Source organism: Lissotriton vulgaris, chromosome 5 (assembly GCF_964263255.1).
Source record: "Lissotriton vulgaris chromosome 5, aLisVul1.2, whole genome shotgun sequence".
Classification (NCBI taxonomy): domain Eukaryota; kingdom Metazoa; phylum Chordata; class Amphibia; order Caudata; family Salamandridae; genus Lissotriton; species Lissotriton vulgaris.
This window is the reverse complement of record NC_141693.1, coordinates 1393866467-1393893142: the sequence shown is the minus strand read 5'-3', so window position 1 is coordinate 1393893142 and position 26676 is coordinate 1393866467. Positions and strand designations below refer to the sequence as shown.

Sequence of the window (26676 nt, the reverse complement as noted above, 5' to 3'; positions counted from 1 at the left end):
GATGATTTGTTTATCAGTAAGGTTAAAGATGGAAAACAATGACGTTGTGTTGATTAAACGCCAAGGCACATAGCCTGAACGAAGATTTTGCAGCGTCCAGCCTAACTGTACAATAGAACGCAATTGTGACTGGCCATGCTGTAACATTAGCAAGTCTTTGTCTATTATATCTATGGTAGATGATAAAATACTGTCCAGTGAATATATTCTGGAGGACAGAGTCATTAACCCATTGTCCACTACAGAAATTGATTTTTCCAAATTAATACGATCAATTTCTCGCATTCTTTCAGCTGTTTCAATTTGTGTTATTTTCCAAGCCTCATTGTAAGCCGCATATATACTGGTCGCTATGAAACGCTTTTGACGCTGTTTGCGTGGTCCCAGAATGAAATTGCGCAAATCAGCACCATCTTTAAGTAAAGATAAGTGTTGCTTAATTTCAGCCAGTGTGGATTCTAGCCATTCAAGGCACAGCTTCCCTACACTGTATGTTGTCATTATCCCTGGATGTTGTATCTGGGAGTATCTAGGGACTGGTCTGGTCATTGCTAACCCCTGTGTTTTGTTCAGGAATCTATCTTGACAGTTGATTGTGTCAGTAGGCCAGATTTACCACTTTTTCCAATCAGGATGTGTTCTGTTTAGATGTAAAATTTTGGATACGTCTATTTCAATATCTGTTGTTGCATTATCAGGTATTGGCTTTGGAATAGACGGTTTGTTAAGGTCTTTAATCTTAGCTAGGCCAAGACAGGTTGTTTGGTGAATTGTGTCATTTAAAAACATTATTTGTTCTGGGATCATGCAGGCTCGAAATAATGCTTGTATGCCTTGTACCTGCCTATCTTTTGTACCCCAGATGGTTTTTGTTTCAATGGTATTTTTCCAATAATCAAAACCAAATGTCATCATTTTTTCATAAAATGCTTCTGAATATATCAATTTAGTATTTGTCAGCATTGTTTTCAATCCTGTTTTATCTAACAGTCTATAATAAAAACGTTTCTGCATCACTGGTGTTAAACCCTGAGAAGTACTGAAATTTCTCATAGAATGTTTTAGAACTGCTTTTAGGTGGAGTAGCACAATGTTCCCATTGGTTATATTTAAAAACATTTCTAGGATTTATGCAAGTAATGATCTCCATAATGTGAGAAGCAATACATCTGTTCATAACTAGACGAACCTTGTAAATAATCATGATCTGTAAATCTTGCTGACAACACTAAATCAGACATCATATTATTAATACTTTCAAAATCCCAATCATCAGAGAATGTACTTGGTTTTACAAGTCACTTAAGGAAACCTTGAACTGGTGAGGATACTTCAAGATTTCGACCGGACCATATACTTCAAAGTCAGTTTTGTCCCATACTACCCCGCCGGGTATTGGAATGGCTGTGACATTTACTGTTGACAGTTCTCTTTTCTTCACGTGGGATGATCTGTGTGGTTTGAGGACTGAGTTGATGTTCTGACTTGCTGTGTCCATTGAACTGTATTTTCCCTCAATGAATTTTCCCAAACATAGTACCATGATGAGCCAAAGCAGGAGGAAAAATACACCTAGTCCAAACCAGAAATCTAACCCTGGAGAAACAAGATACATTTCCTTGAGTTGATGAAAGAGTTCTGTTGCTTTTTCTTTAAAAGTCTTTTTTGTTTCTGGCATCACTTCGGGGTCGTTTTGATCTTCAGAAAATCGAAATTGATGAAGTAGCCAGAGGCAGTTCTGTCAATTGCTGGAATTGTTCTCTCAATTTGTCTTTCGGTAGCACATTCTGATGCCACATCATTGTAGACTGGTGTTTCTCGACGAACTGATTCAATCTGTGTTTCAAGAGGCACGAGTTCCATGGCATTATTGCATAGTCCCTCTCTGTGCACTGCAGGCTTATCAAATGTGATTAGTCTCTCAGTTTCAACCTCTTGGATTGTTGCAAGTTTGGGTATTCTGTTGTTTCTCGGGAGTCCACTGCGCCTACTATTGATTATAGGCCACATGCTTGTGGTTTTACTAGGTCGATTGATACAACTCTGTTCTCCTTTTTACCAGCAAGGGGCGGTAGTACTACTGATCTTGTTCCGTTGATTGCCAAGACAGGTACTGCTTTTCTGTAAGAAGGCCCAAATTCCTTCTTTACCGCTATTTTTTCTCTGACTAGATCCCCAATCCTTGGAATCCAGACCGGCCTTGCCGGGGCTGGTGGTGCCTCGTCAGTGGTAGCTGGCTGTTGCTTTAACTTTATGTTGCTTAAGGATTTTCTTGTTTCATTCAAGTCCTGTAAAACAGCCAAACGGTCTTTGATGTCAAAGTCTGTATTCTTATCTTTTACCACTGATACCTGACTATCTAAGTCCTGAATGTGCATTCTAGTTCCGAATAATAGTTCGTATGGGCTGAAACCTTTTAGAGAATTTCTTGGCAAATTGTTAAGACTTAACTGGACACTTATTAAATGTTTGACCCACCCATCACCTGAACCTAATACCTTCGCTGTTATAGATTGCTTTATGTCCCGTTTTTTTCTTTCTACCACACTGTTCCCTTCGGGGTGTGATGGACAAGAATACCGCAAGCCAACGCCCATGCTGGCCATGGCCTCCTTAGAAGCTCGAGAGCTGAAAGCAGGACCCTGGTCAGAATGGAACATGCCAAAGGCGTAAGTGCCGATGAAGACTCGCAGATCTTTTATAACCATTCTGGCGTCAGCCGAGCGCTGGGGCCACATCCATATGAATCTCGTACAGGAATCCACTGCGACCATGATATATTTATAGTTGCCGTCCCTTTGTAGGGGACCACAGTGGTCCAGGTAAACACATGCAAATGGTTTATCTGAGATGAAAACGGGTGTCTGCGCTGGTCATTTTACTGTAGATACTTTCATTCTTTGGCATATTTCGCATTCTAATACATACTTCTTTGTTTGTATTCTCATGCGAGGCCACCAATATCTCTGTTTTAATAGTGATATTGTTGCGGAAACACCAGCATGTGCAGAAGCAAGCCCTTCGGGTGCCGCTTTGATTAGTCCTAACCTGTGTTCCATGTTTGGAATTACTCTATCCCCCACTACAGGGATTCGAGCAAAAGGAACATTATTCGTATCTGTTAAATATAAGTACTTTTCTGGAAAGCCTTTTGGGAGTGTTTTCTTATCATCTTTTACTGACGCACTGACAGCTTGTAGAATGTCGCTGTCTATTTTTGTTTGTGAGCGAGTAATTGCAGCTACGGAAGCCGTTTGCACAGCTGCCTTCGCGGTTTCATCAGCCGATGAATTCCCTGCAACGTGAACGCCATCACGTTGATGACTCAGAGTGTGTATCACGTGAGTCTTTTGTAGTTCCTTCTGTAAAAGAACTACTTGTTCCCAAAGCATTTTATGCTTAATTGTGCCACCTGTGTCATCTTTGTAATCATTTTCAATCCAGATCTGCAACTTATTGTTGTAAGAGTTGACGCAAAAATGCGAATCGCACACGATTAGTGTCGGGAATTCATGTTCTGCATTTTCAAGCGCCATCTTTAAAGATCTGATTTCAGCTCTCTGAGCCGAACAGTTCTTACTGATTCAGTTTTTGTTATTTTCGGTCTGAATTTACTGCACAGCCAACGACCTTTAACAATCGCACAGGCTGCATCGTAGGATTTGTTCTCTACATTGAAATGCTGTACAAATCTATCTGTATAGATTATACAGGCGTACTGTGGGAGAGGCAGAAGTTCGATTGGCAGAGGATATTCTTCTTCATAAGTCAATTCATTCAGTTTTTCGAGTTGCGGGGCGAAATAGTATTTCACATCTTCAGCTCCAAGAGAATTTACACACTGTATCCATTTCGGATCCAGTGACACTGTAAGCAGGTTTACTGGGATGAATAGCGCCTCGAAGGCGGATTCCGCTGTGAGGACATTGATCGTCTTGCCATGTGCTAGTTCTCGTTCATTTGCTAAAGCAGTTTCTACTGCTTTCACAGTATTTTGTGTGAGACTGAATGTTTTTTCTGCTTGTGCGTTCAAGTGAGATTTAATTGAAATTGGTACCTTTTCTCCTTCATTAGAGGTCAGGTACATGAATCCGCATCTTCCTGGGATGACTCGGATTACAAGGTTGCGTGTGTTATCACGCGCTTCTAATTTAGTTTTTGCTAACATGTCTGTTTGCAGTGATCTCAAAATTTCTGTGTGTTTTTGAGTCCAGTTGATTGGTTTAAAATCAGGTTTAATTAGTTCGTAGAGAGGTTTAACCCTCTCTGCGTAATTTAGAATGTAAGTTCTACCAAAATTCAGGAAGCCTAGAATCGATTGCAAGTTCTTCAGCGTTTTCGGTGCTTGGAGTACAGCGCACTTCTCTTAGAAGTTGTCCGCTAGGCTTTTTCCTTCACTTGATAATTTGTATCCTAAAAATAATACTGTCAGATGGGCAATTCAAGACTTTTTAAAGTTGAATTTGTAACCCTCTGCTGCGAACCCAAGTATAATGGTGTTCACTCTTTTCAAGTGAGTCTCCAAGTCGTCGTCTGTGAGATAGATGTCATCTGCATAAGATAATGCCTCATTATCATATATTTGTAGTAACTCTGTTACTCTAGCTGAGAATAGTCCTTGGCTGTTCTTGAATCCCTGTGGGAGCCTACATAAATTTTTCTGAGACCCCATTACTGAGAAAGTGGTCAAGTATCTGCTTTCTGGTGCAATCTTTTGACAAAAGAAACCATTAGATATGTCTAATGTCGTTTTATATTTTTTCCTAACTATGTTATTCATTAGTGCAGCACTATGCGAATTTTGTACTGCAAATGTTTTGCAACATGCGTTAAGGTGTCTGTAATCCAAAACTAGACGATATGAATTGTCTGGTTTGGAGACAGGAAACAAAGGATTGTTCATTTGAGAGGTGCATGTTTCAATCACACCCTGGTATTCAAGTTGATCTAAAATCTCCCTGACCTGTTTTTTAGCTTCTTGCTTAATGGGATACTGCCTTTGAGCAGTCGGTTGACTTTTTAACTGGATTTTGTGAGGAGGAGAGGCCTCATCCCATCCTACTTGATTTTTATATAATGCTGGTGCCTGGGCTACTGCCCATTTCCTTGCATAAGTATATTTTTTGTGAATCGGAATATGATTCGAGAAGGCAGGCATAATCATTTCTTCACCACGAGGGCACTCCCTGACAAACTCTGGGGGCCAGTCTTTTTCAGCTAACAGGATGTCATAGCCTTTTGAGAGTTTATCCCAAAATAGACCCCTTATTTTCCTAGTCTTATCTCCCTCTATACGCAGTGTTATTTCGTATATCTTATGAGGTTCGCTAACTCTGGTGTCGGCAGTTTCTACTTGAATGTATTCATTCGTGTCCACTGTCTCCAGATGACTCATCAGGATCTTGTGAGCTATACTGATTTCTGCTGCACTGTCTAACATTGTCTGTGCCCACTCCCCGTTTTTTAACTGTGTCCTCAGTATTCTCTGCATGTTCGATTACTCTAATACTGGCTACCTTCTTTCTTGGAAATTGTAACTTTTTACTTTGAGCAGGTTCCTTGTCTTTGGACTTGGTGTGCTCTCCTGGGTCTGACCGTCCTCTTCTTTCCGATTTCTGCGAAAAAGATCGAGAGGGACGTGTATCAATACTTTGATATCTATCAGGCTTTTTCAAGTTATCCCTATTTCTAAGGTTATATCTTTTCTCGGAGGGCTCCCTCTGGGGAGACTGGTGTTCTCGAGTCGGAGTTCTTTCCCTCCGTCGAGGAGACCTTCCTCTGGACTGGAAAACTTTTTCCTTGGGATATGATTGTTTATTTCCATCCCAGCTCTTTTTAGGAGTGTTTGAATTATTTTTAATAAATAATTTTTCAGGATTTTCGAGCAGTTGGGGCTTTACTGGTTTTCCACCCAAGCTGTCTCTACCTAATTCTTCATAGCATTTTTCTATAATTCTGGCAAGCTCAATTGGTTGATCTGTTATATCTGTTTCCTTCAATTTCTGGCGGATCGTTTTATCCTCCATTGCCAATTGAACTAACTCTCTATATGCCTTTGTTAATTCTCTTATTTTAACTAAGAGTTCTTCACTTGACATTTTATCCATGTCTGGATGTGGTGTGTAGCTGGCTAGAACCGGCCACGTTGCTCCTGGTCTACCTAGTGGACCGAGCCTGGTAATAAGATCATTGTGTTTTAGGGCGCCTTTAAACCAGAGCAGATGCTCTTGGAATTTTAATACAATTTCAATCTCCTCGAAAGGAGCGTACTCTTCCGGTGGATCCCCTACTATGTAGTAGTGGAACTCGTGTGTTGCGGCGTTTGCCACTGGAAATTTTATCCATGAATAGAATACGACTGTGCCACCTTGTGTGGTCAGTCCATTTTTCTATAAGTTTTGACGTTATAGATTTTCTTAAATGTGCCGGGATGATTATTGCACCCGGTTCAGTAGTACCGTCGGGACCCTGCTCAGTCGCATTTACTGCGGGTGCAGCGGTTCCGTTTTCTCCTGGCATTGTATAAATGCAAGGTTTGCAGAGCAGGTTTCCAAGGAGACAAAGATTAGGTGCACAATATTTTGGAACACTGTATCCTTCAACGTTGAATAAACCAGAGCTTTACATAGGAATCTCTTCCTACTAAGTTCGGGCGGAATTTAACCTTTCACCCACTCCAGACATCTATTGGAGTATTTACGGGAGAAAGGGGTCTGTGTGAAAAATGCACGACTGAGTTACTCTAACGTCTTGAGTTAGTTTTATCGCCTTACCAAACGTTGGGCGCCATGTAGTGTAGTTCCTATTTTCCCAATAGGCCCTGCGCATTGGAATAACATAAACAGTAGTATCGACGTAGAAGTGCGGTTCTTCCAGGTCTCTACTGACTATGCTAAACTTAATTGGGTTTGTTACCAACTAGCTCAGAGGTCACTGGAAACTTTATTGACTGAATAGGAAGTGATCAGCTTCCCTAGTACAGACAAGAAGGGATTCAGTTTTTCAACAACCGCATAAACATGACAACTTTGCTCCTTAGAATAAGAGTCAATCTCTAGAGTCGTGTGAAACAATAGACAGTTATTTTACTCAGTCAGTTGTGCAGATTACTTTCACCAAGATGCAGAGAATAGAGAGACGGGCGTTTTCAATAAAAGGTATTATTTATTGAACAGCTTTTCTTCTCATGCAAGATAAATGAATTGCCACAATTGCAAGACTAGTTATTATAAAAAGTGCGTACAGTAAAATGAGGATTGCGAAATAATACTGTAAAAGCATTGATATGGTTTCTTAGCCATACAATGGTTAAAATGAATAAAATATATACATTCATATATACATTTAGCTAACGTACTCAACTGGTGCATCTATCTACGCCTACCCCAGTGTACCTGACCTAAGCCTAATACGTGGGAGGGAGTAAGTAAGTAGCAGTTTTAGTTAAGTTGGTTTTGCCAAGGTTTGCTTCAAGAATTCTCTCTAAGCAGGCCCCCCAGGATATAGCGGCATGGATTAGCAAATCTAGCGGCACAAAAATGGAAATTTAGCGGCACAAATATGCAAATTTAGAGGCAATTTTGCGGCATTTTATTTGGCCATTTGTCCTACAACAAACACAGATATCTTAGTTTTTTTAGTTATTTGACAACATGAAGCTGTATATGTATACTAATGTAAGCATTCCTCCATAGAAACACTCTTGATTGTGGGTTTAAGTAATTCACATGCTTAAAGATAACAGCCCACTTGTGAACCTGTGGCTATGTTTAACTTGCTTGCTGCCTCTTTTGATTTAAACTTAGGCCACATGATGACATCACTCTGCACACCTGTTATGTCTTGGCAGCATGCATCTGTCAATCAATTGCTTGTTCTCTCTATTAGTCATGCATGCATTCTCTCAATAACCTCTGCACATGAGCTTTTCGTTAACCATGCACTTTATCTTTTTTTGAACGATGCATGTAGCAATAGTGTGTCTGTTCCCTCAGCTTTACTATGAGGAAAGTGTCTGTCGGGATCTCGCAGGAGAAGCCTTGGAGAACAAAATCTCAGTCTCAGCGCTGGTACACTCAACAAGTAGCTGTGCGCCATACAAAACCCTTAAATTAATACATTCATCCATCAATCAAATTGTTAGAATAGCTTCAGCAAATCTCAACAAGAAAAAAACGCATTGCTTTTGTGGAGGCGAAGATAGATGTCACTATTTTTAAAAAAAAAGCCCTGTGTTAGCATTGGCTGCACATGTTGTATTCCCGCCGGGCCTTCCTCACACAGGTCAGCGAACAATCGCCCTTTCTTTCCCATATCAACCCTCGGCTCCAGGGGAGAGGGCGGTGCCTCGCCTGGGTCACCGGGAGGGTCTCCAGCAGGGAGCCAGAGGCGGGAGGGGCACTTCAAAGCCCGTCACAGTGAGCTGCTAATGCCCTATTAAGCTCGGAAAGTTATTCTTTAGTGCTTCTGTGTCTTCCCCGCCCGCCCCAATAAACAACGTAAGTGGCGGCCTCTTTCACTGATTGTCAACTTCAGGTATATTTAAGTTATATATTTATTTATTTTAGTTTAGTTGCTGGATAGATGCATTACAAATAACTTTAAATTAAATTTTACATTTCAATTCATTTTAGAATCACATACATTGCCAAGAATCATAAGACCGGAAGATAAAAACATAAGCTTATTTCAACAATGAGCTATCCTGTAACACCGGGTGATTCGATCTCGTCATAAAGCACTAGATTAGGTATTTTCTGAATAGACGACTTTACACGTGCACTCTTCCACATACAAACAGACATGCATTCTCTCTCGCCCTCCCACCCTCCTTCACTCCCCTCCCCTCCCCTCCACTCCCTTCAGCAGCATTTAGTAGTTTATTAACGGCTTGGTCTGTATTCAGAATACTTCCACGTATTATGTGTAGGGAACCCACTGACAAACAAATAGGAGCCATAAAGACGATACGAATATTCCCATCGAAGTTTCAAAACAGAATTCTGAATTCTTCCTATTCGATCCCATTTCTACATAATATAAAATCATAAGAGGCCCTTGACATCGTTTGCATTGCCTACGATAAATAAGTAGCCTTCCACTTATTTCTTTTAAAATATTGCCCTGCTTGTGTGTGATGAATGCTGGCACAACGCAACACCAAATCACACCTGTCACAAAGTCCTGATGCAATGGATCAAAAGTCTGAAAAGCTTCACAGATGAACAGACCTCCATTAGGTTTCTTACTGTTTGCATCAGGGCCTTCGAGTGCATCAACCACACACAGTGCATGATAAATGGTGTTATGAAGTCACAGTATGCAGCCACCACGCCTTTTGTGTACTGGGCAGACCCCCAGGATATAGCGGATTTTGTCAAAATGCCGCGATTTCTACAAAAGTGACGATTTCGCAGGCACTTTTGCAAAACTCGCGTCATTTTTACAAAAGTGCCGATTTTGCGGCAAATCGCGAAATCGCGATACCCTGGAGGGTCTGTCTAAGGGTTTAGTTAACACCATACCTCGGGAATAGAATGTTGGAGGTCTTGTATCTCCTTCCAGGACTCGATATCCCAGTCACTCGCAAGAGTAAGGTGGAAACGCCGGAGCTGGATTTTCTCGGCAGGAGAAAAGACAGCGTCTCTCTCAGCGCGTCGAGGAGGAGGAGGGGCAGCGTCCGTGGGCAGCTTGCATCTGCTGGGCTCTGCAGGGGACAGCTGTTCTGCTCCTGTGTTCACCACACCATCGCTATCATCGATGTCATTGAGGCAGCGTTTGCTTAAGGCAAGGTTGGTAATATTTATACCTGAAAGGTGCCTTGTTTGACGTAAGTTTTTGGACATAAGACGTCAATAAAGATGTCACTAGGAAGTGATCGTCTCTCAGTGCTCATTAGAGTTCTATTACTAATCAAAACATAGCAAGCAGGGTTTTCCCAGGTTGCTGAGTTTTATCTTGTTGAAGAACTCGGAGTGTAATCTAGGAATCTTAGATAGTGGCTTCTGCTGTGTCATTTGCTCTAATGGGCTGCAGAGGAAGAGATTCTGAAATGTGGCTCTGATCGTGTTAGGCCAGAGACGAGTTTCTGAAATAGGGTATAAATGGATTATAGCCGTATAGGGGCATAAGGTCACAGTATTGATCGGGGTCCTAGATTAGAACGCGACATGCCTAGGTGCTGGACTTCCCTGTCCGCTGCCTCGTGATATTCCACCAGAAGGTGCTTAATCTCCCCCTCCACTGACTCGTCTGAACTAGATCTTCTACGTTCCTCAAGTGCTTGCAGCTGGTGTTCCAACTCAGCCAGTTTGGTCCTTATGGTCTTCAGGACACTAGAGCGCCTAGACATTGCTATGCCCCGAATATAGACCTTAAACGCTTCCCAGATTGTCTGGAAGTCCTCCACTGATCCCACATTCTTCTCAAAGAATACATCAATCGCCTCCGCCAACTCCCCACGAAAAATCGGGTCTAGAAGAGAGTAAGGTGGGAAGCGCCATGTAAATGGGGCGAACCTTTTAGCAGGGGTTTCCAGGGTTATCAGTACCGGCGAGTGGTCCGAGAGTGTACACGGAAGCACCTTGCACTGCCTGACCGAACGGGTGATCCCTGCAGTAGCAAACCAGTAATCTATTCTCGTGTGGATTTTGTGAAATGTGGAATAGTGTGTGAAGCTGAGCAAAGTCAGGTGTCCGAGGTTGGTTATGACATGAACATGCTGTATTTCGTAGTAAGCACTCTGTGTCCCCTGAGGCAATGTACATCGTGAATGAACTTCCAAACAATAACTCCCCTCTTGTCTCGTGAAGCCCCCTCCCTCCACCCACAGCAGACCAACCCCAACATGGCCTAGCATGGTAAAAAAGTCCCCCCTCCTCTCTTCCCCCCCAAAAAGTCCCCATAGGTGCTAACAGCGCTAGGGCAGAGGTTACCAAAATCAGTACATGTAGCATTTATCTTTAAACACCGTCTGCTATTCAGCTCTCCGCCCCATCACCCCTTTCTTGTCTTTCAACGGCATTACATGTCCAGATGCCTATAAATGCAAAGTATCAGTCTCTGCCGAGGCCTAGAACCTCAACCGCCCACTGCCCAACAAACCCCCATTCAATAAATTCGAAGAGAAGTAAAAAGAAATATCAAAAACACACAATCCCATATAGCCCACAAGTCAGTAAATATAAAAGGTCAAAGAGTCTACGGGAACAAGTGAGTAACATTGATTTGGAACATTCTCACCATGTTTCGAAGTCTGTGTTCGCTCCAGAGGTACCAACAGCTCTCACCATCGACACTGTCCGCAATATCGAGGAGGCCCACGGTCAGCACGACCCGCCAATCACCTCTCAGCTGTATGTCACTGACCAGAATTTTCCAGGATGAATCAGGGGATGCAGAGTTGTCATTCTTGGTCTTCAAGCCCACTGGTAGGGTCCTGCTCTTCCGACTGTCCCCTAGGGCTGTCCCGTTGTTCTTTCGCCCAGGTCTTCAGCATATTATTAAGATCTTTCGGGTCCGTAAAAATGTGGGAATGTCCACCTCGATTTATCCTTAGCTTCGCTGAGTACAGCATCGCGTAGTCCAATCCGAGATCCCGCATCTGTTGTTTATACGGGGCAAAGCATCTCCGTTCTTCCTGCACCCTAGCAGTAAAGTAGGGATATAGGGATATGTTAGATCCCTCGAACTGTAGTTGGCCTTTCCCTCTGGCCACTCTCAGTGCCGTGTCCCTGTCCCAATAGTTCAGGAGCTTGGCTATTATAGGCCTGGGAGGGGGGCTCCTGGGCGCGGTCTGGGGCCCAAAGAGCGGTGTGCCCTTTCCACTATGAACATGTTTGAGAATGCGCCTTCCCCCAGCAAAGTGGTCAGTAGCCTCTCAACAAACAGCTCCATCTTGCCCATTTGGGTCGTCTCCGGTACCCCCGTAATTCGAATGTTGGATCTCCTGGAGCGGGCTTCCAAATCCTCCGACTTGTCCTGGATCACCTGTAACAGCTTTGCCATGTGTTTGCGGTCTTTATCGAGTTCCATCTGCCCCTCCTCCACTTCAGTAATCCGCCTTTCAGACATGTCGAGGCGCTCCGCATGTTTATCGACCCTTTCCAACATCCTGTCCATGCGGTAAGTGAGTGCGTCAATCTTCGTCCCAATCGACGCCATGCTGTCTTGCAGGTCCTTTTCCATAGTGACCAGTAATTCCTTGATACCGGAGTAGATCGAGCTGTCTTGCGCAGCGGGAGGCTGCCCATTGTCCGGTTCTCCTGAGTCCGGGGCCTTAGTGCGTCGCTGTTCGAAGGGCAATTTAGACTGCGTTTTATCCCCTTTCCCCATCTTGCAGTGCTGCCGTTCTGTCAGGCCTCTCCGCGCAGCGCAGTTTCGGGGGAGAGCTAGTCTCAGTGGCTGTCATGACACAGCTCCTGTGAGGTCACTTAGGCTTCCCAGCATGCCCCTCTGCGCATCCGCCACTTCTGTTCAGCTGGAGAGGTAGTCGCGATCTGTCCACCGCAGTGAGGGCACCCTAGGGCAGCCCCGAGCGGCTCCCCAGCAAATCCACAACAGTAGAGCCCGTGGCGTCCGGTCGGACGATTCCTTTATCCCGCCATGCGGGACACGCACTGTGTCTTGGCCTATCGCCCCGTCAGGGAGGAGGTTGGACTAGGCCAAATAGGCGCCTCTTCAGAAGACTCCTCACGGCTCAGAGCTGCCTCCGTCTCACTATGGCCGCTGTCGTGTGCGTCCCCCAGGGCCAATTACTCTCACCGGCCCTGCGGTCTGTTGGATGCAGCGAGCTGTTGTCCTGTGGAGGGGATGTACTTTGGTAGGCAGGAGACGGCCTTCGGGAGGAGAGACACGCAAGGCCCAGTTCGTCACAGGCCCCGGCCTCGCATTGTAAATGCTCTGCGCTGGCGAGAGCCAATCTCCAGTCCCATATGGTGTGCTCAGTCCCCCGAGGTTGCTAGGGGCTCACAGCAATCCCCCGTCCTCTCGGGCTCGGCCCCCGACGCCGCAATCTGGCAGGTGCCATTGCCGGGCGGATCGCCCTTCTCACCTCGACAGTTTGTGGGCTCAGTATGAATTGTAGGCGACTTCCCGCACCAGGCACCGCGCCCCGCTGCTCCTGGGTATCTCCGCTGCTGCCTCCCGTAATCCCGTTCACAGTAGTAGGAGCCAGGCTTCTGAACTCCGACTTCACCAGGCTTGGGGCGCAGCTCGCGCCGCACATCGCACCACGCACCCTGGGGTCAGGTTTATGCAAGGTTGCGGCCCAGAGGCCCTCCGTCCCAGCTTTTAAACTCGCTGATTTCTCTCCCCACCAGTGTCGTACGGCTCCCGCTTATGGCCTCGGGGGTGCCGATGGCATTCAGGGGTGATGCGCCGCCCTCGCCAGTCAGATAGCGCCGAGGAAACAGGATTAGATTATTCGGGTGATGCGGCGGAGCTACGCTTTCAAGCGTCCGCCATCGATGCCGGCAAGCTCCGCCCCTTAGGCCCCCAAATAGTTAGTGTGTTGATGTTGCGATTCCAAACTTCCGTTGCCCACCCACTGTGGCAAACAGTCAACACTGCGTCTCTGCTGCACTAGAAGGGCTGCGCGGGCCCGCGGCCGCCATGATGTTGATGATGACGACACAGACATGTATATTATATTTTATTATTAATAATTTGAATATTCTCTTCTTGGACTTGGACAGGGCTGCCTGCTGCAAGTGTTCAAGAACTGTGAGAGTCGCACTCGCAACAACACTGAATGCCGTGACTCACACCCGACGGCGCGATACGTGTAAAACACGCTGCGGGCCTGTGGCTGTACCGGAGTACAAATAAAGGTGCATTTTAAAAACCATAAAGGTGGGCGTGAGCAGCAGATGCGTAGACCCTGCCCTGATAATTAAATGCCGGTGCTAAGCACCCACAAGCACCGGCACAAATTAAGTACTGGCTGTACCTGATCCACTACCAGCATTTAAGACGCCACCACGGTCAACACCCCAGGTACGTAAATAACACATCTTCATATACAACCACAACACACAACTCTTATGCTGAAATATGATTCTTGTCCACATCAGACACTCTGGTGGAGACAAGATTATTTCCCCTAGTGTACCCACACATGTCCTGCTTGCTAGAAATTGACACCTACGCATCTGGGTCACCCATCAACATAGAAATCACGGCAATGTCCCGGTAATGTCACCGCAGCGGTGAAGACGCGGGAAAACCTGCCCACAATGTAGTAGGCAGGGCCACCGCCAGGCATGGGCAAGGTGAACAGCTGCCCAGGGCCCACCTTCACCCTACCCACATGGTGGCCCGCATCAGTTGCTCACAGCCCACAGCACGCTACCTACAGCAATTTATTCCCATGCTGTGTGCCCCTCTTGTGCCCCCCTCGATGCACTATTTAGCAGCCAGGTGTGGCTCGACCTCGCATCTCACACATCAAAGGGCAAGGTAAAATGCCTTGGAAGGTGGGGGTGAAGATGAACACCCTGCACAGAAGGTCGGAGGCTGGACAACCCTCCTCCTCACACCCTCCTTACACTCTTGTGAATCAAACAGAGTAAATTAAGAAATGAAGAGTCACTCTGCATATTAACAACCACTGAACTGTTCACACTGCATGTCAAGTTCCTCAGACAGATCCCACACTGACACCCTACACATACACATACCATAGGTCAGCATGAATGTATGACAATAAATGGACTAGCCCAAAATTGAGTGCACAGTGTTGGAAAACCATGGAGCAAGCCACATAGCATTTGTACATGACATGCAATTGGAGGAACATATCACACTACACTTAGGCCATCAAAGCAGACATGGGTGGCACATTGATTGAAATTAAACTGAAGTGACATCTGCACAATAGTACTGGGATACAGCAATGCAAGTTGTGCACAGGCACAGCAATGAGTGACAAGCCCCACAGCTGTGTCAACTACCTAGTCATGTATATGCCACTGTCACAACACACTTGGCTCATTGTCACACTCCCTGACTGTCAAACCCAAGTAGGACCTTCACACATACCCCTCATCTACCCGTCTCACACCTGCAATACTCAATACCTGTGAGAAACACATATAAAGTGTTCAAATAATGTCCTGTCAGTCTCCTGACAACCAATGACACACCCTGATGTGTATTTACAAATGTCCAAATCACACTCGGATGTCTGAACCAATGCAGGTCACAAACCAATAGCCAAACACAAACAACATCCAAAAAAGTCTAACAAGCTCGGCCATGTGCAGGCAACAGTGGATATGCAATGTGGCCCTAGACAGAACAGGAATACACAATGAGCCCGATTCACAGAACTAACTTAAGACAAAATCCTAAACTTACTACAATTTTCGTATTCACAGAAGGCACTTACTCATTTTGGTATTCACAGAAGACACTTACTCATTTCGGTATTCACAGAAGTTAGGAGTCCTAACTTTAGGACTCCTAAATGCCTTCTGTGAATACCGAAAGTTCTAAAGTTAGGATTTTTCTTAGTTTAGGAGTTCTAAAGTAGGGCTCTTAACTTCTGTGAATACCGAAATGAGTGAAATTTTTGTGCATGTTTTTCCACCCACAAACATCCCTCCCTGTTAAGATGGATACCTATCTGTTAGGTGAAGGTGAGCAATGTAATGGCTGCCACTTGACTGTGGGTGTGGGGAGTTCTTCATTCTGCCCAGCTGTGGGGCAAAGGGGCCTGGTCGGTATTGTAGTGTATGCTTCCCACCCACAAACACCCCTCCCTGTTAGGAAGCACACCTACCTGTTAGGTGAAGGTGAGCAATACAATGGCTGCCATTTGGTTGTGAGTGAGGGGAGTGCTCCATTCTGCTCAGTTGTAGGACAAAGAGGCCTGGTGGGAGTTGTAGTGCAGGCTTCCCAGCCACAAACACCCCTCCCTGTTAAGATAGATCCCTTCCTGTTAGGTGAAGGTGAGCAATGCAATGGCTGACATAAGGTTGTGGATGCGGGGGAGTGGTCTATCCTTCTCAGCTGTGAGACAAAGGGGCCTGGTGGGAGTTGTAGTGCAGGCTTCCCACACACAAACACCCCTCCCTGTTAAGATGGATACCTACCTGTTAGGTGAAGGTGAGCATTGCAATGGCTGCCACTTGGTTGTTGGTGGGGGAGTGCTCCATCCTGCTCAGCCGTGGCACAAAGGGGCTGGTGGGAGTTGTAGTGCAGGCTTCCCACCCAAAAACACCCCTACCTATTAAGATGGATACTTACCTGTTAGGTGAAGGGAAGCAATTCAATGGCTGACACATGGTTGTGGTTGTGGGAAGTGTTCCATCTTGCTCAGCTGTGGGACAAGGCGGGCTGATGGGAGATGTAGTGCTGGCTCCCTATGCACATGCCCCTATGGAAATATAGCTAGCTACCTTTGGGGTGATTCAGAGGAAGGGACTATTAGATCTGTGAGACCTGTGTTGGTAAGAGTGTGTTCTATGTAAGTGCATTTTGTTCTATGAAGTGTAGCTTTCTAGTTGTGCTAGACATTACATAGCAGTGTAATGGGAGACATTTGTAGGTACTTACCAGCCTCTATGTCCCTGGGTAGTCCTGTGAGACTCTCTGGATGCAGTATGGCAAGCACCTTCTCCTCCCATTTGGAGAAAGTTAGTGGTGGAATGGGAGGGCCACCGCCAGTCCTCTGAGCCAGCACATGGTTCTTGTTGGCACGCTCTTTCACCATGGTCTTGAGGTCATGCCACCTCTTCTTGATGTCCCGCAAGATGTGCGGGGTGGTCCCTACTGCATTGACTTTGTTGAATATGCTTTCCCGCATTTGATTTTTTTGGCTAATGGTGTTTGTTGGACCATGCTTCCAAACACATGTGGTTCTACTCTGATTTTCCCATCTACCATTACTGACAACTCATTTTCAGTGAATTTGGGCATCTTCTTCTGTGCCATGGTGTGTGAAGTGCAAATGGGTGAGAAGTGCAGGTGGTGGTGGTGATGTGTGTGGTGTGGTTGTGATGTGTGCTGATTTGCCGCTCCTTTATGCTGTGAGGTTGGGCTCTACAGTTCAGGAGTTGTGCAAAGGATTCTGGGAAGGGAAGGGGTTGGTTTTATTTTCAGCTATGTGGGTGGGTCAAAATTGGAGGAATCATGTCAGGTGTGTTATGTGGGTTGACCTGGGATTTTTATTATATTTTTATTGCTATGGGGATGTGTCATTGGAGTGTGCCAGATGTTTTTAGAGGCTGCACCAGGAAAACAGCCACACTTGGTAGCCTTGTTGTGTGGTTCCTTCCGACCGCCATTCCGCTTTCTGTACGACCTCAGCAGTCTGGATGCAGTATTTCTCCCGCCGGCTCTCCCATTCATTTATATGCGCAATCATGGTGGTTGGGAACAACTGATCGTTCCTCTTGGACCACCATCGTATCCTAATTTCACTTGCGGTCATTTCGCTGGTCGAATGGCGGGTTTGGGTCTTTCCGCAGCAATACCGACCGCCGTGGACGGATTTTCAGCTTTTCCGGACGTTACCGGTAGAATTTAGTGGAATCCATCCGCCTTCGTCGGATATTTCAAGCAGTGAATCCTAATCTGATCACCGGTTTTGCCGCGCTACATGCCGGCGGTTATTTACGTGACTATGGTAGTCGGAATGCTTTTCCGACCGCCATCCTAATTAACCCAAATGTGACTTTCCGAAAAGAAAAATCATTCTTCACTTAGAAATATACTAGAGTATGGGTTAGTTTTTATCATCAGCACGGCTAAAAGAATTTCTGATGCAATGTTAGTACCGATTCAAACCAGTGAGAATAGCCTCAAAACCACAGTACATATTTCAATATACAAAAAGAGATTAGAGGAAATTAACAAAGAGATGACCCTGCACAGAGCGTTTATCACATTGTCAAAAATGAATAAACTCCAGTAAAATATAAAAGAATTCAGTCATGCGACTACCTACACTCACAGAACTGATACATTCTACAACACTGGGCCAAAAACTTTATTATGACAGAAACAAAATGTTGGATGGAGGCCCATGCACACAAAAATGGTCTTGTAGTCTGGATGACTGCAGAAGTAGCAGTGACAAAAGTTGAATGTTGGATTTATAGTGACAAAGGAAACTGCGAACCGTTCTTTCCTCCCATGGACCCACAGCCGGGATACACCTTTGATTTCTGGCACAACTGTTACTAACCATTTCCTACTATGTTCCCCTTTTACCTCAAATGACCTCCTTCTTTAGGAAGAGGCAGTAGTGGAAACCAAACAGCTAATACCAAATCTAACAGATTACCCACAGGTAATAACATGCACCGAGCAAAGGGAAGGACGATCAGCCCAGTACCAACAAGCAGACAAGTTAGTGGTAAACCTGAGTTCTCTGGTTTCGACCACAACTAAGTTACAGTTACCAAATAAAGAGCTAGAATTTGTATCCACCCCTCATTCGCTAGGATTCTGGCCTGTAGCATCTGTTCACTAAAATCACAAGACTACTTTAAAATCTTAGGGGCCCATTAGGATTCCGGGCGGATCGCCACCGCCCGCATGGTGGTGGCGATCCGCCCGACATTCTCTCCCGCCCGCAATCCAATTTCCCCCGCCATATTACCATGGTGGGGGGACCCTGGCGGACGGAAAGACCGCCCGCCGGTTTTATCGGGCGGAAACGCTTTTAATATGGTGGCGGTGTCTGTTAGACACCACCAGCCATATTAGGATGCATGCAGGGGAATTGCCTTTCTGTGGCGGCGTTGCCGCCACGGAAAGGCATTCGGTCATTTACATTGGGGGCCCATAGCGGGCCCCTAGGGAATCTGGGGGGTGAGGGATGCACATGGGGGGTACCTATGGTACCCCCCTGCATTGTCAGGGACATGGTGACAGGCACCTCGTGGTGCCTGTCACCTTGTGCATGACAATTTACACAGTGCATTCCCAGTATTGTTATGGGCGGTGCTGTGAGCACCACCCGCCACAATGCTGGGAATGGAGGATGCCACCGCCACGGTGGAGGTGACATCCTAATCGCCGGTGCGGGACCACCGCACCCCTGGCAGTCGGTCCCAGTACCGCTAGGGTGGCGAGCAGACAAAAGTCCGCCTGCCATCCTAATGGTCCCATAAGTGTTGATAAAAGTAATTTTAGCAAATGTGAAAAACCTGAGCAGAGTATGGGGTAAGGCCTCATTTAAAATTTGTAAGTCAAAACGAGGACCAGTGGTGCATTTTGGACTCTCACCCTATATATTTAAATTTATAGCGTGAACACTGCCCAAAGGAATTGAATGGCCTTACATGAGCACCAGATTACATTACATTAGTTAAGATTCATTTTAATATTAATTGATAGTTATTAATTTAAATCCAATACCCAAGATCAAAAGTCGGCAGCACTGGCTGTTAGGCCACAAACATAATTCTCAATTTATGTTTCAAAGTCATACACAGGTGGGATGATTGTGTATGACCAAGCCTAGTGAGCACATTCTCTGTTGAAACGGCCCTGTGAAGTGAAAGAACAGTGGAAAACTATACTGGAATGTTTACACACAATATTGCTTGGGAATATGTGAAAGGGTTTGTTTCCATTGCACTTCAGAATTACCATAAAATGTGTATTATTTTTGCTTTCCTAACTCCTGCTATATTCTGAAATATATTTACATTTCATTATCAGATATTTAAATGTTGTTGTGTTCCAAAAGTGCCATCCTACAGCCTTTTCTCTCACACTTACTCTGCCCCAGCAAGATTGTCACATAGTTCACTTTTGAAACTCCCCTCACTTTGCAGTCAGAGAAAGAAAAGTAAACATCAATACCCATGTTAAAAGAATAAACAGATATTTGTCAGAAGACAGTCTGCCATTTGACCTCTGTCTTTAAAGCACTGCAAATGCGACAAGATAAATATGAATTGTAAAGACATCTCTATTTATTGCACTTTCACGACCCACCAGAAATCAGCTTGTGGCCCACCAGTAGGTCGCGACGCATAGTTTGGGAAATGCTGTTCTGTTGTATGTGAGGTCATCCACACTGCATGAAGCTAATGATATTTATTGTGCATTACATGGCTCACGATAACTGGTGAATTTATATCACCAGCTTAAGAACATGTTTTTCTCTTAAGCCCTGTATGTCAAGGTGATGGAAGTGTATTTGAAGTTGCTTTTTTATGAAGTTCTGTTTATAAAAGTATCCTATATTCATTTTCATTTTTTATTCTTAAAAGATTTACAGCATGTTCACAGATATCATGTATTATTTACCTGGACCACACACCAAAATACACCAAAAACTCTGCTGTCTTCAAAAGTTTGTTGAACGGAGCGTGAAAACGCATGAAGCTACAGTAGATGACAGTGATCCTCATGACTTTATTGACTCTTTCCTCATCAAAATGAAAAAGGTGAGCTTGATAAGACTGATTGCAATTGTAAAGTGATAACAGGAGGGTATGTAATGAAGAAATGATATGAATCGGATGCCTGAGAGAATCCTGTGCCTATAATTAGGAACAAAGAGGATATGTAAATGTGATTACCCATAATTTCTCATGTTACAAGTCATTTACTAGGGAAGGTTGTTTAAGGGGAACAATGGAGAAACAGAAATACAGAACACTTGCTGCCTTGCCCCCATTTTCGGTCAGTCATAGTTTCAGTTGAGTATGAAAAAAACTGGCACTAAGACCCGATGCAACCGATACAGACAAACGGATACACATCCCGCTAACAATCACACACCTAAAAATGATCAGATAAATACTGCAACTCATACTCATCAACTTGCAGTGCTCATGCATTAGACTTCGCAGACTTCATTTCCCACATCACATACTTCACACACTTTTCATCATAAAAGCTTCGCTCATCCCCACACCTACACATATCCTACATGTCCTGGTTCCCACAATATATCAGAATCAATTTCACAATTCACATGGAACAAGATGATTTTAATAATAAAAAATGTGACATACCTATACTATTTGAGCGAAAACCATGGTTCTACATATTGTAAATGATATTTTAATGAAGTACCAGTCTCTCCCATCCTTCTGTTGTGCGTGGAGCAGCCACATCTCGCTGGCTGGAGAAGAACACGAGGTGGTGGGAGATGTGGATGGAATCTACACTTTTTACACTGCCACACCTGTAAAGGCTTATCCCAACGAGAACAAAGGAGGGAAGGCAAGATCTCTGCAGCCAATCAGAACATGCATTCTCATTCGAAAGCTGGCATGGAATGGAGCAGGTAGCTGTAACATTTAAGGATGTGGTTTCAGGATCTCAGAGAGGTCTTTCAAAAGACTACTTCAAGTCTCCATCTTGAAAAGCCTCAAAATGTTGTGCGGGAGAGTAAGAACAGGGTTGGAGTCATGCCATGACTGGGTACGGGTACATAACCAGCCCCACTTAAAAACCTCTGCATAGAGGAGAGGAAAGGAGAGAATTAATGGATTTCGTAGCACCCTGAAAAAAACCAAACACCTTTATGGGGTGCTGCAGCTTCCTGGACTTAGACTGGAAGAAACCATGTGGATTTACATCTCTATGACCAGTGCAGCTGGCCCCATTACACTCACTGAGAGACAGTAGAGGGACGGACCTACTGCAGGACCCTGGAAAGGGTTTTTCCTGGACCTTCTGTGGACTGGGCCTCCAAAGGGTTAACCCTCATGAGAGGGCCACCCATTGATTTCTTCATTACACGAGTAAACTGCGAGTGCCCAAAGTGGCTTTGGGACCTTTGAGGGTTGTGTGATACTGTTTGAGGTGACTCCAAGCCAAGGAGAATACCAGGCACTGCACAGAGGGCCATGTGTAGTCCAGGCACTAAGGGCCCGATAATGAGTCTGGGTGTCTTGAGACTGCCCGACTCACGCAGGCCACAATCGTTCCCTGGCAGTGTCGCAGGAGTGCTACAATGCAATATGCTGAGCGGGGACTGGCACAGTAACACTCAGCATATTACGAGTTTGTGGACTGTCAGTCTTTTCATGGCAGTGCCTCGCCATGAAAAGGCTCAAGGTGCAGGAACAAAAGGGGCCCTAAAGGGCCCCCATGTCCTCCCCACCATGGAGATACATTCAGGCAGGCACAGCATGTGCCTCCTGTCTGTATTCCCACAAAGTCCCAGCACTGCATGGACATCACAAAGCATGCAGTGCTAGAACTTCTTTGCTGTTCTCATTGTGGTGCCTCTTTTCCAGGCACTGCCATGGAAAAGGCAAAGGACTGCTGACCATAGCATGTGTGGAATTCGTGTAAAACAAGTTCAACTCGTGCTACGGTCGGCGGTCCTTGTGTGGGTTTTGTGCAGCTGTGCCGGTGGAGAGCTGGCTTAACTGCGCCTAACTCGTAATCGGGCCCTAAGACGCAGGAGGCAGGTCCTAAGCTCTCCCTGACTAGGCTGAGGCTGAGGGTGAAGAAGAAACATATCTCCTAAAAACCACACATTTTAGATGCTAGGTGGACACAAATCGTCCTGGTGGCTTGAACAGGTCACCATGAGTAAAATGAGCACACACTTGTTATGCATGCAAAAAATAAAGAAAAAAGCTGCTTTCTCTGGGGGGACCAGCCTGATGGGTGCATGTGGCATCATGTTCTCTAAGCTGTTGAAACTCCTTAGGAAGAACCAGGGTTCCAGGGAGAAAAATGGCCAGGGCAGAGTGTGTGGGCCAGTCATCTATTAGTTCATGTCCCGGGTTATCTTCATGCTCCTGGGGATGGGTGGATAAAGAAGCAGAAACTAAGCCAATAAAAAACCTGTGCATGCCATACTCTAACCTCCAAATGCATCCAGGGAGGCCAGAGCCCTAGGCTTCTTATTCCGCATATTTGGGGAGCCCCATGGCCAAATAGGAGCAGCTTGTCAGCAGAGGGTTCCCTCAGGCTGATGCTGACCACCGGTGTTCTACCTTAGGAGCAGGAGAGCTGAAGCAACTGTTTGTCCAATGCTGACAAGAGAAAGGAGATTGATGGCTCTTGCACCGGAATGCATGCAGTGTTGCATCTGGGTAGGGACCAGGCTTTGGGTCCTGGGGTTACGTTCCTGTGCTACTCATTGGCAGGGCATATGAAGCCTAAAAAGAAGCAGAAGCAACTAAGCAAAATTGTGAAAAAACAGCCCAAAGCAAAAACATTTCGGGAGCACAGGACTGCTCACTAAGGCATGGGCCCGGTTCAAAGGAGCACCCCTTAATCCTCAGAGTACAAAAATAATTAGTACATTTTGCCAGTCGTGCCCCAAGGAGCATGGGGACACCACCAGCATATGGTGATATGGTGTTCTGGCAGCTGACAGGAGCACAGCAACCTGAGAGGAGTGAACTCAAGGCTTTAGGAGAGTCTCCTAAGTTGTCGAATTGATGACCCCGAGAAAGCTTTTCCTGTATTACAGCACTACGGACCTGGGAGAGTTTAGCCCGAAGGCTCTGGTATTCAGGGTCCTTGTTGGTAATACAGTGAGAATGCTTTGCAGTATTTGCAGAAATAGAGAGAAGACTAATGAAAGTTAATAGTGAAATTCATTACATGTCTTAATAAAGGTTGTGGAGACGCTTTATTTACGGTGAAAAAAGTTAATAGTGAATCACTACTTGCATTAACGAGGGCAATTGAAAGGCATTATCGATTATGGCAAAATGAATAGTGAAACAGTGCATGCCATAAGGAATATCACAGTAAGATGGTAGCATCCCTAGTGGTGTTGCTGGTGTTGCATTGGTTAATTATGACATCTTTCTGTTTGTAGTAAGGTGATTGCACTCTGATAGGCCAATAGGCATGCTTTTTGATTACTACACTCAGGCATATTTTTTCTAATATATCATGGTTTTAGGATTCAGGGCTTAGTAGAGATGTGAACTATTATGAGGTGTCGCCATAGGTACTTCTACGTGCCACCATGTATATATAAGTTAATGCACAGTATTGAGTAGAGTGTGAATTGTATTCATTTTTTAAGTAAAAGCTCCGATTGTACAATGATTTATTTGGTGTGGTTTGTTGTGGACCTGCAGATAGGAGTACTAGACCACACCACTTCCCTTCAGTAGGCCTTGCACTGCTCTGCCTGGCAACTCTCAAAGGTTTGCTTTTTTATAAATGTAGTTTGTCTCTTACAGTTTCTAGTCTGATATCTCCATTTATTTTTGCGTTGTTGCATTTTTTATCCTCATAACAAATCTTGAAAGTTAATCTCCAGTTTGAATCATTTCAGAATACTCAAATACATAGGGCTCCATTATGATGTCGGCGGATCGACACCGCCATGGTGGTGGTGGCGATCCGCCCGACAAAAATGCCCGCCCACCACCCTATTCCCCCCCCGCCACATTACAATGGCGGGGGAGACCGCAGCAGAGACTAACACCGCCCGCCACTTTTCCGCCCCGGTCGCCTTGCGGCCGGGGCGGAAAAGGGTTCATATGGTGGCGGTGTCTATCAGACACCGCCAGCCATATTTGCATGCGTGTGATTTGGTGCCTTTCCGCGGCGGCGATCCCGCCACGGAAAGGCAGGCGGTCGTTGCAACTGGGGGCCCCTGCGGGCCCCCATCGTGAAGGCCGAGGTGGGGGTGCACAGGGGGGGTACCTATGGTACCCCCCTTCATTTGCATATACAAAGCGGCAGGCACCGCGCGGTGCCTGCGGCTTTGCATATGCAAATGTGAAAATGCATTTTTTGCATTGTGGCGGGCGGTGCAGAGTGCACCGCCCGCCACAATGCTTAAACTACAGGATGTGCCCGCCACTGTGGCGGGCACATCCTGATTCCCCCAACGGGATCCCCACCCTTATGGCGGGCGGTCCAGAATACCGATAGGGTGGCGGGCGGACAAAGTCCGCCCGTCATCCTAATGGGGCCCATGGAATGGTCTTCCTGGCCAAGTTGTTGTTGAAGCTTACCCATGGCACATATGACCATTGTTGATGCTGGTCTCTCTGAGAGTGGCAGGAACATTTACTTCAATATCCGTATTCCTCAGAAAATGAATTGTCTTCTCATTGTTAATATTAAGCTCTCACCTTTCATGAAATCTTTTATATGCATCACTGATCACTTTTCATCATCCTTTTCTTCTCCCTTGCAAAATTAAATATTGTCATCTGAAGAATATTATTTTCATTTAAAGCTTATTAAATGACAACTCTTATATTTGCCTATCTGTTCCAAATCTCCCATTCCAAAGCCTGTATGCACTAGTTAAATAGTGGGAAAACAATCATCCTTGACTAATCTTTGCTTGAATAAGTAGCTACTCATTTATTGCAATGCATGCTTATAGTTGCCCATTCCCAACTAATAGTAAACATACATGCTTTCAGCAAATTCAAGCTTATATTCACTTCTCAGAGAAAATGCCAAGTAAACGTGGTTGAGTGCCTTCTCCATGTTTTAATCTTCAACTACCAAAGACATTGTACATTCTTGAAAGCCGTTTCCTGTTCAAGTTAAATTAATAGATGTATCAGATATGTTATATGTCATGCTAGAATAAATCTCTATAAATAAGGGTTTATTAACCCCTTGGGCGCGGCCGCGATTCTGGGCCTGCGCGGCAGAATCGCGAGTGGGCGGGTTTATGACGGCCCCCAGCCGTCATCAGCATACGCCCACCGTAGTGCATGACGACTGGGGGCCGTCATCAGCATCGAAGGGGTTAAACGGGGCCAACTTCTGATAGACTGATTTAATAGCATATTAAAAATATTTACAAATCGGTACTTAAAATTTATATTGGGATATTTCCATGATTTTAAGAAAATCACTATGATGCTGCGCTTTTGAAATGTTTAAAAGATGTTGCTGATCATTTTGCCCCCATTCTACTTACTTTTTCTTGAGAACAGTGGTACACTACTCCTTATTTTATTTTGAAAAATTATTAGTAATTCACATTTCACTACTATCACAGCTGCATTTTGGAATTTAGAAGGTTACTGTAAGGAAAGTGGTTTATTATTATATTATGTAGTTGTGCAACCTTACTGTGTAATAAAAGCACAATTCCACATCAGGTGCTCTAAGATTTATTTGTAAAACCTTAGCTCAGTCCTTGGTAGCTGTGGCTCAGAGAAGTAAGGTTTTATCAAAGGAGCAAGTGCAAAGCTTTAAGATAAATCAAAAAGCAGTTGAATAAGAAAAAGTGAAACACTATAAAAAGAGAAATCGGCACCAATTAAAAACATAGGCTGTATTTTTATCTTTAAATAGACACCTCAACAAAAAAATCCACAGGATTCCTGAGATATGGGATTTAAAGAGACAGTAAATCACAGCTTTTCACTCAATGCAATATAACATTGTAATCTACAGCAGCTTGCGGTTTAGTGTTAGCCATGACAGGGGACTTAAAAATGGCTCTAACAGCAATTTATTTGTGGTTTAAGCATTCTCCAGTCCAGTGCTAGCTCCTATGGGCAAACCACCATAGAAGTAAATAGAGTGACCCTGATGCAAGGACTGCAGGCAAGCTCAAGGAGCTCAGTAAGCTCCTCTAACATTGGTCTTAAAGCTTTGTTAGTCTGAATTTTATATTCTTTTAAATGTTAGTCATTTATTTGTGCCCACCTTTGCTCTCGTTGTTGTTTTAAAATAGTATTGCCTCCTACCTTGCTGGAACTCCCTTGACTCTTCGGTCCCGCACCAGAATACATCCATTTG

At 44.9% G+C, this 26676-nt stretch overlaps 1 protein-coding gene across 1 annotated transcript in view; it reads left to right on the top strand.

Moving 5' to 3' along the window:
* Positions 1-26676, top strand: part of LOC147712645 (cytochrome P450 2A13-like) — a 581712-nt gene that overhangs the window by 448420 nt on the left and 106616 nt on the right. Inside the window, exon 5 of the mRNA XM_086923338.1 lies at positions 20232-20408. Within this exon, the coding sequence (XP_086779464.1) occupies positions 20232-20408 (177 nt within the window). The remainder of the gene's footprint in view (positions 1-20231; positions 20409-26676) is intronic.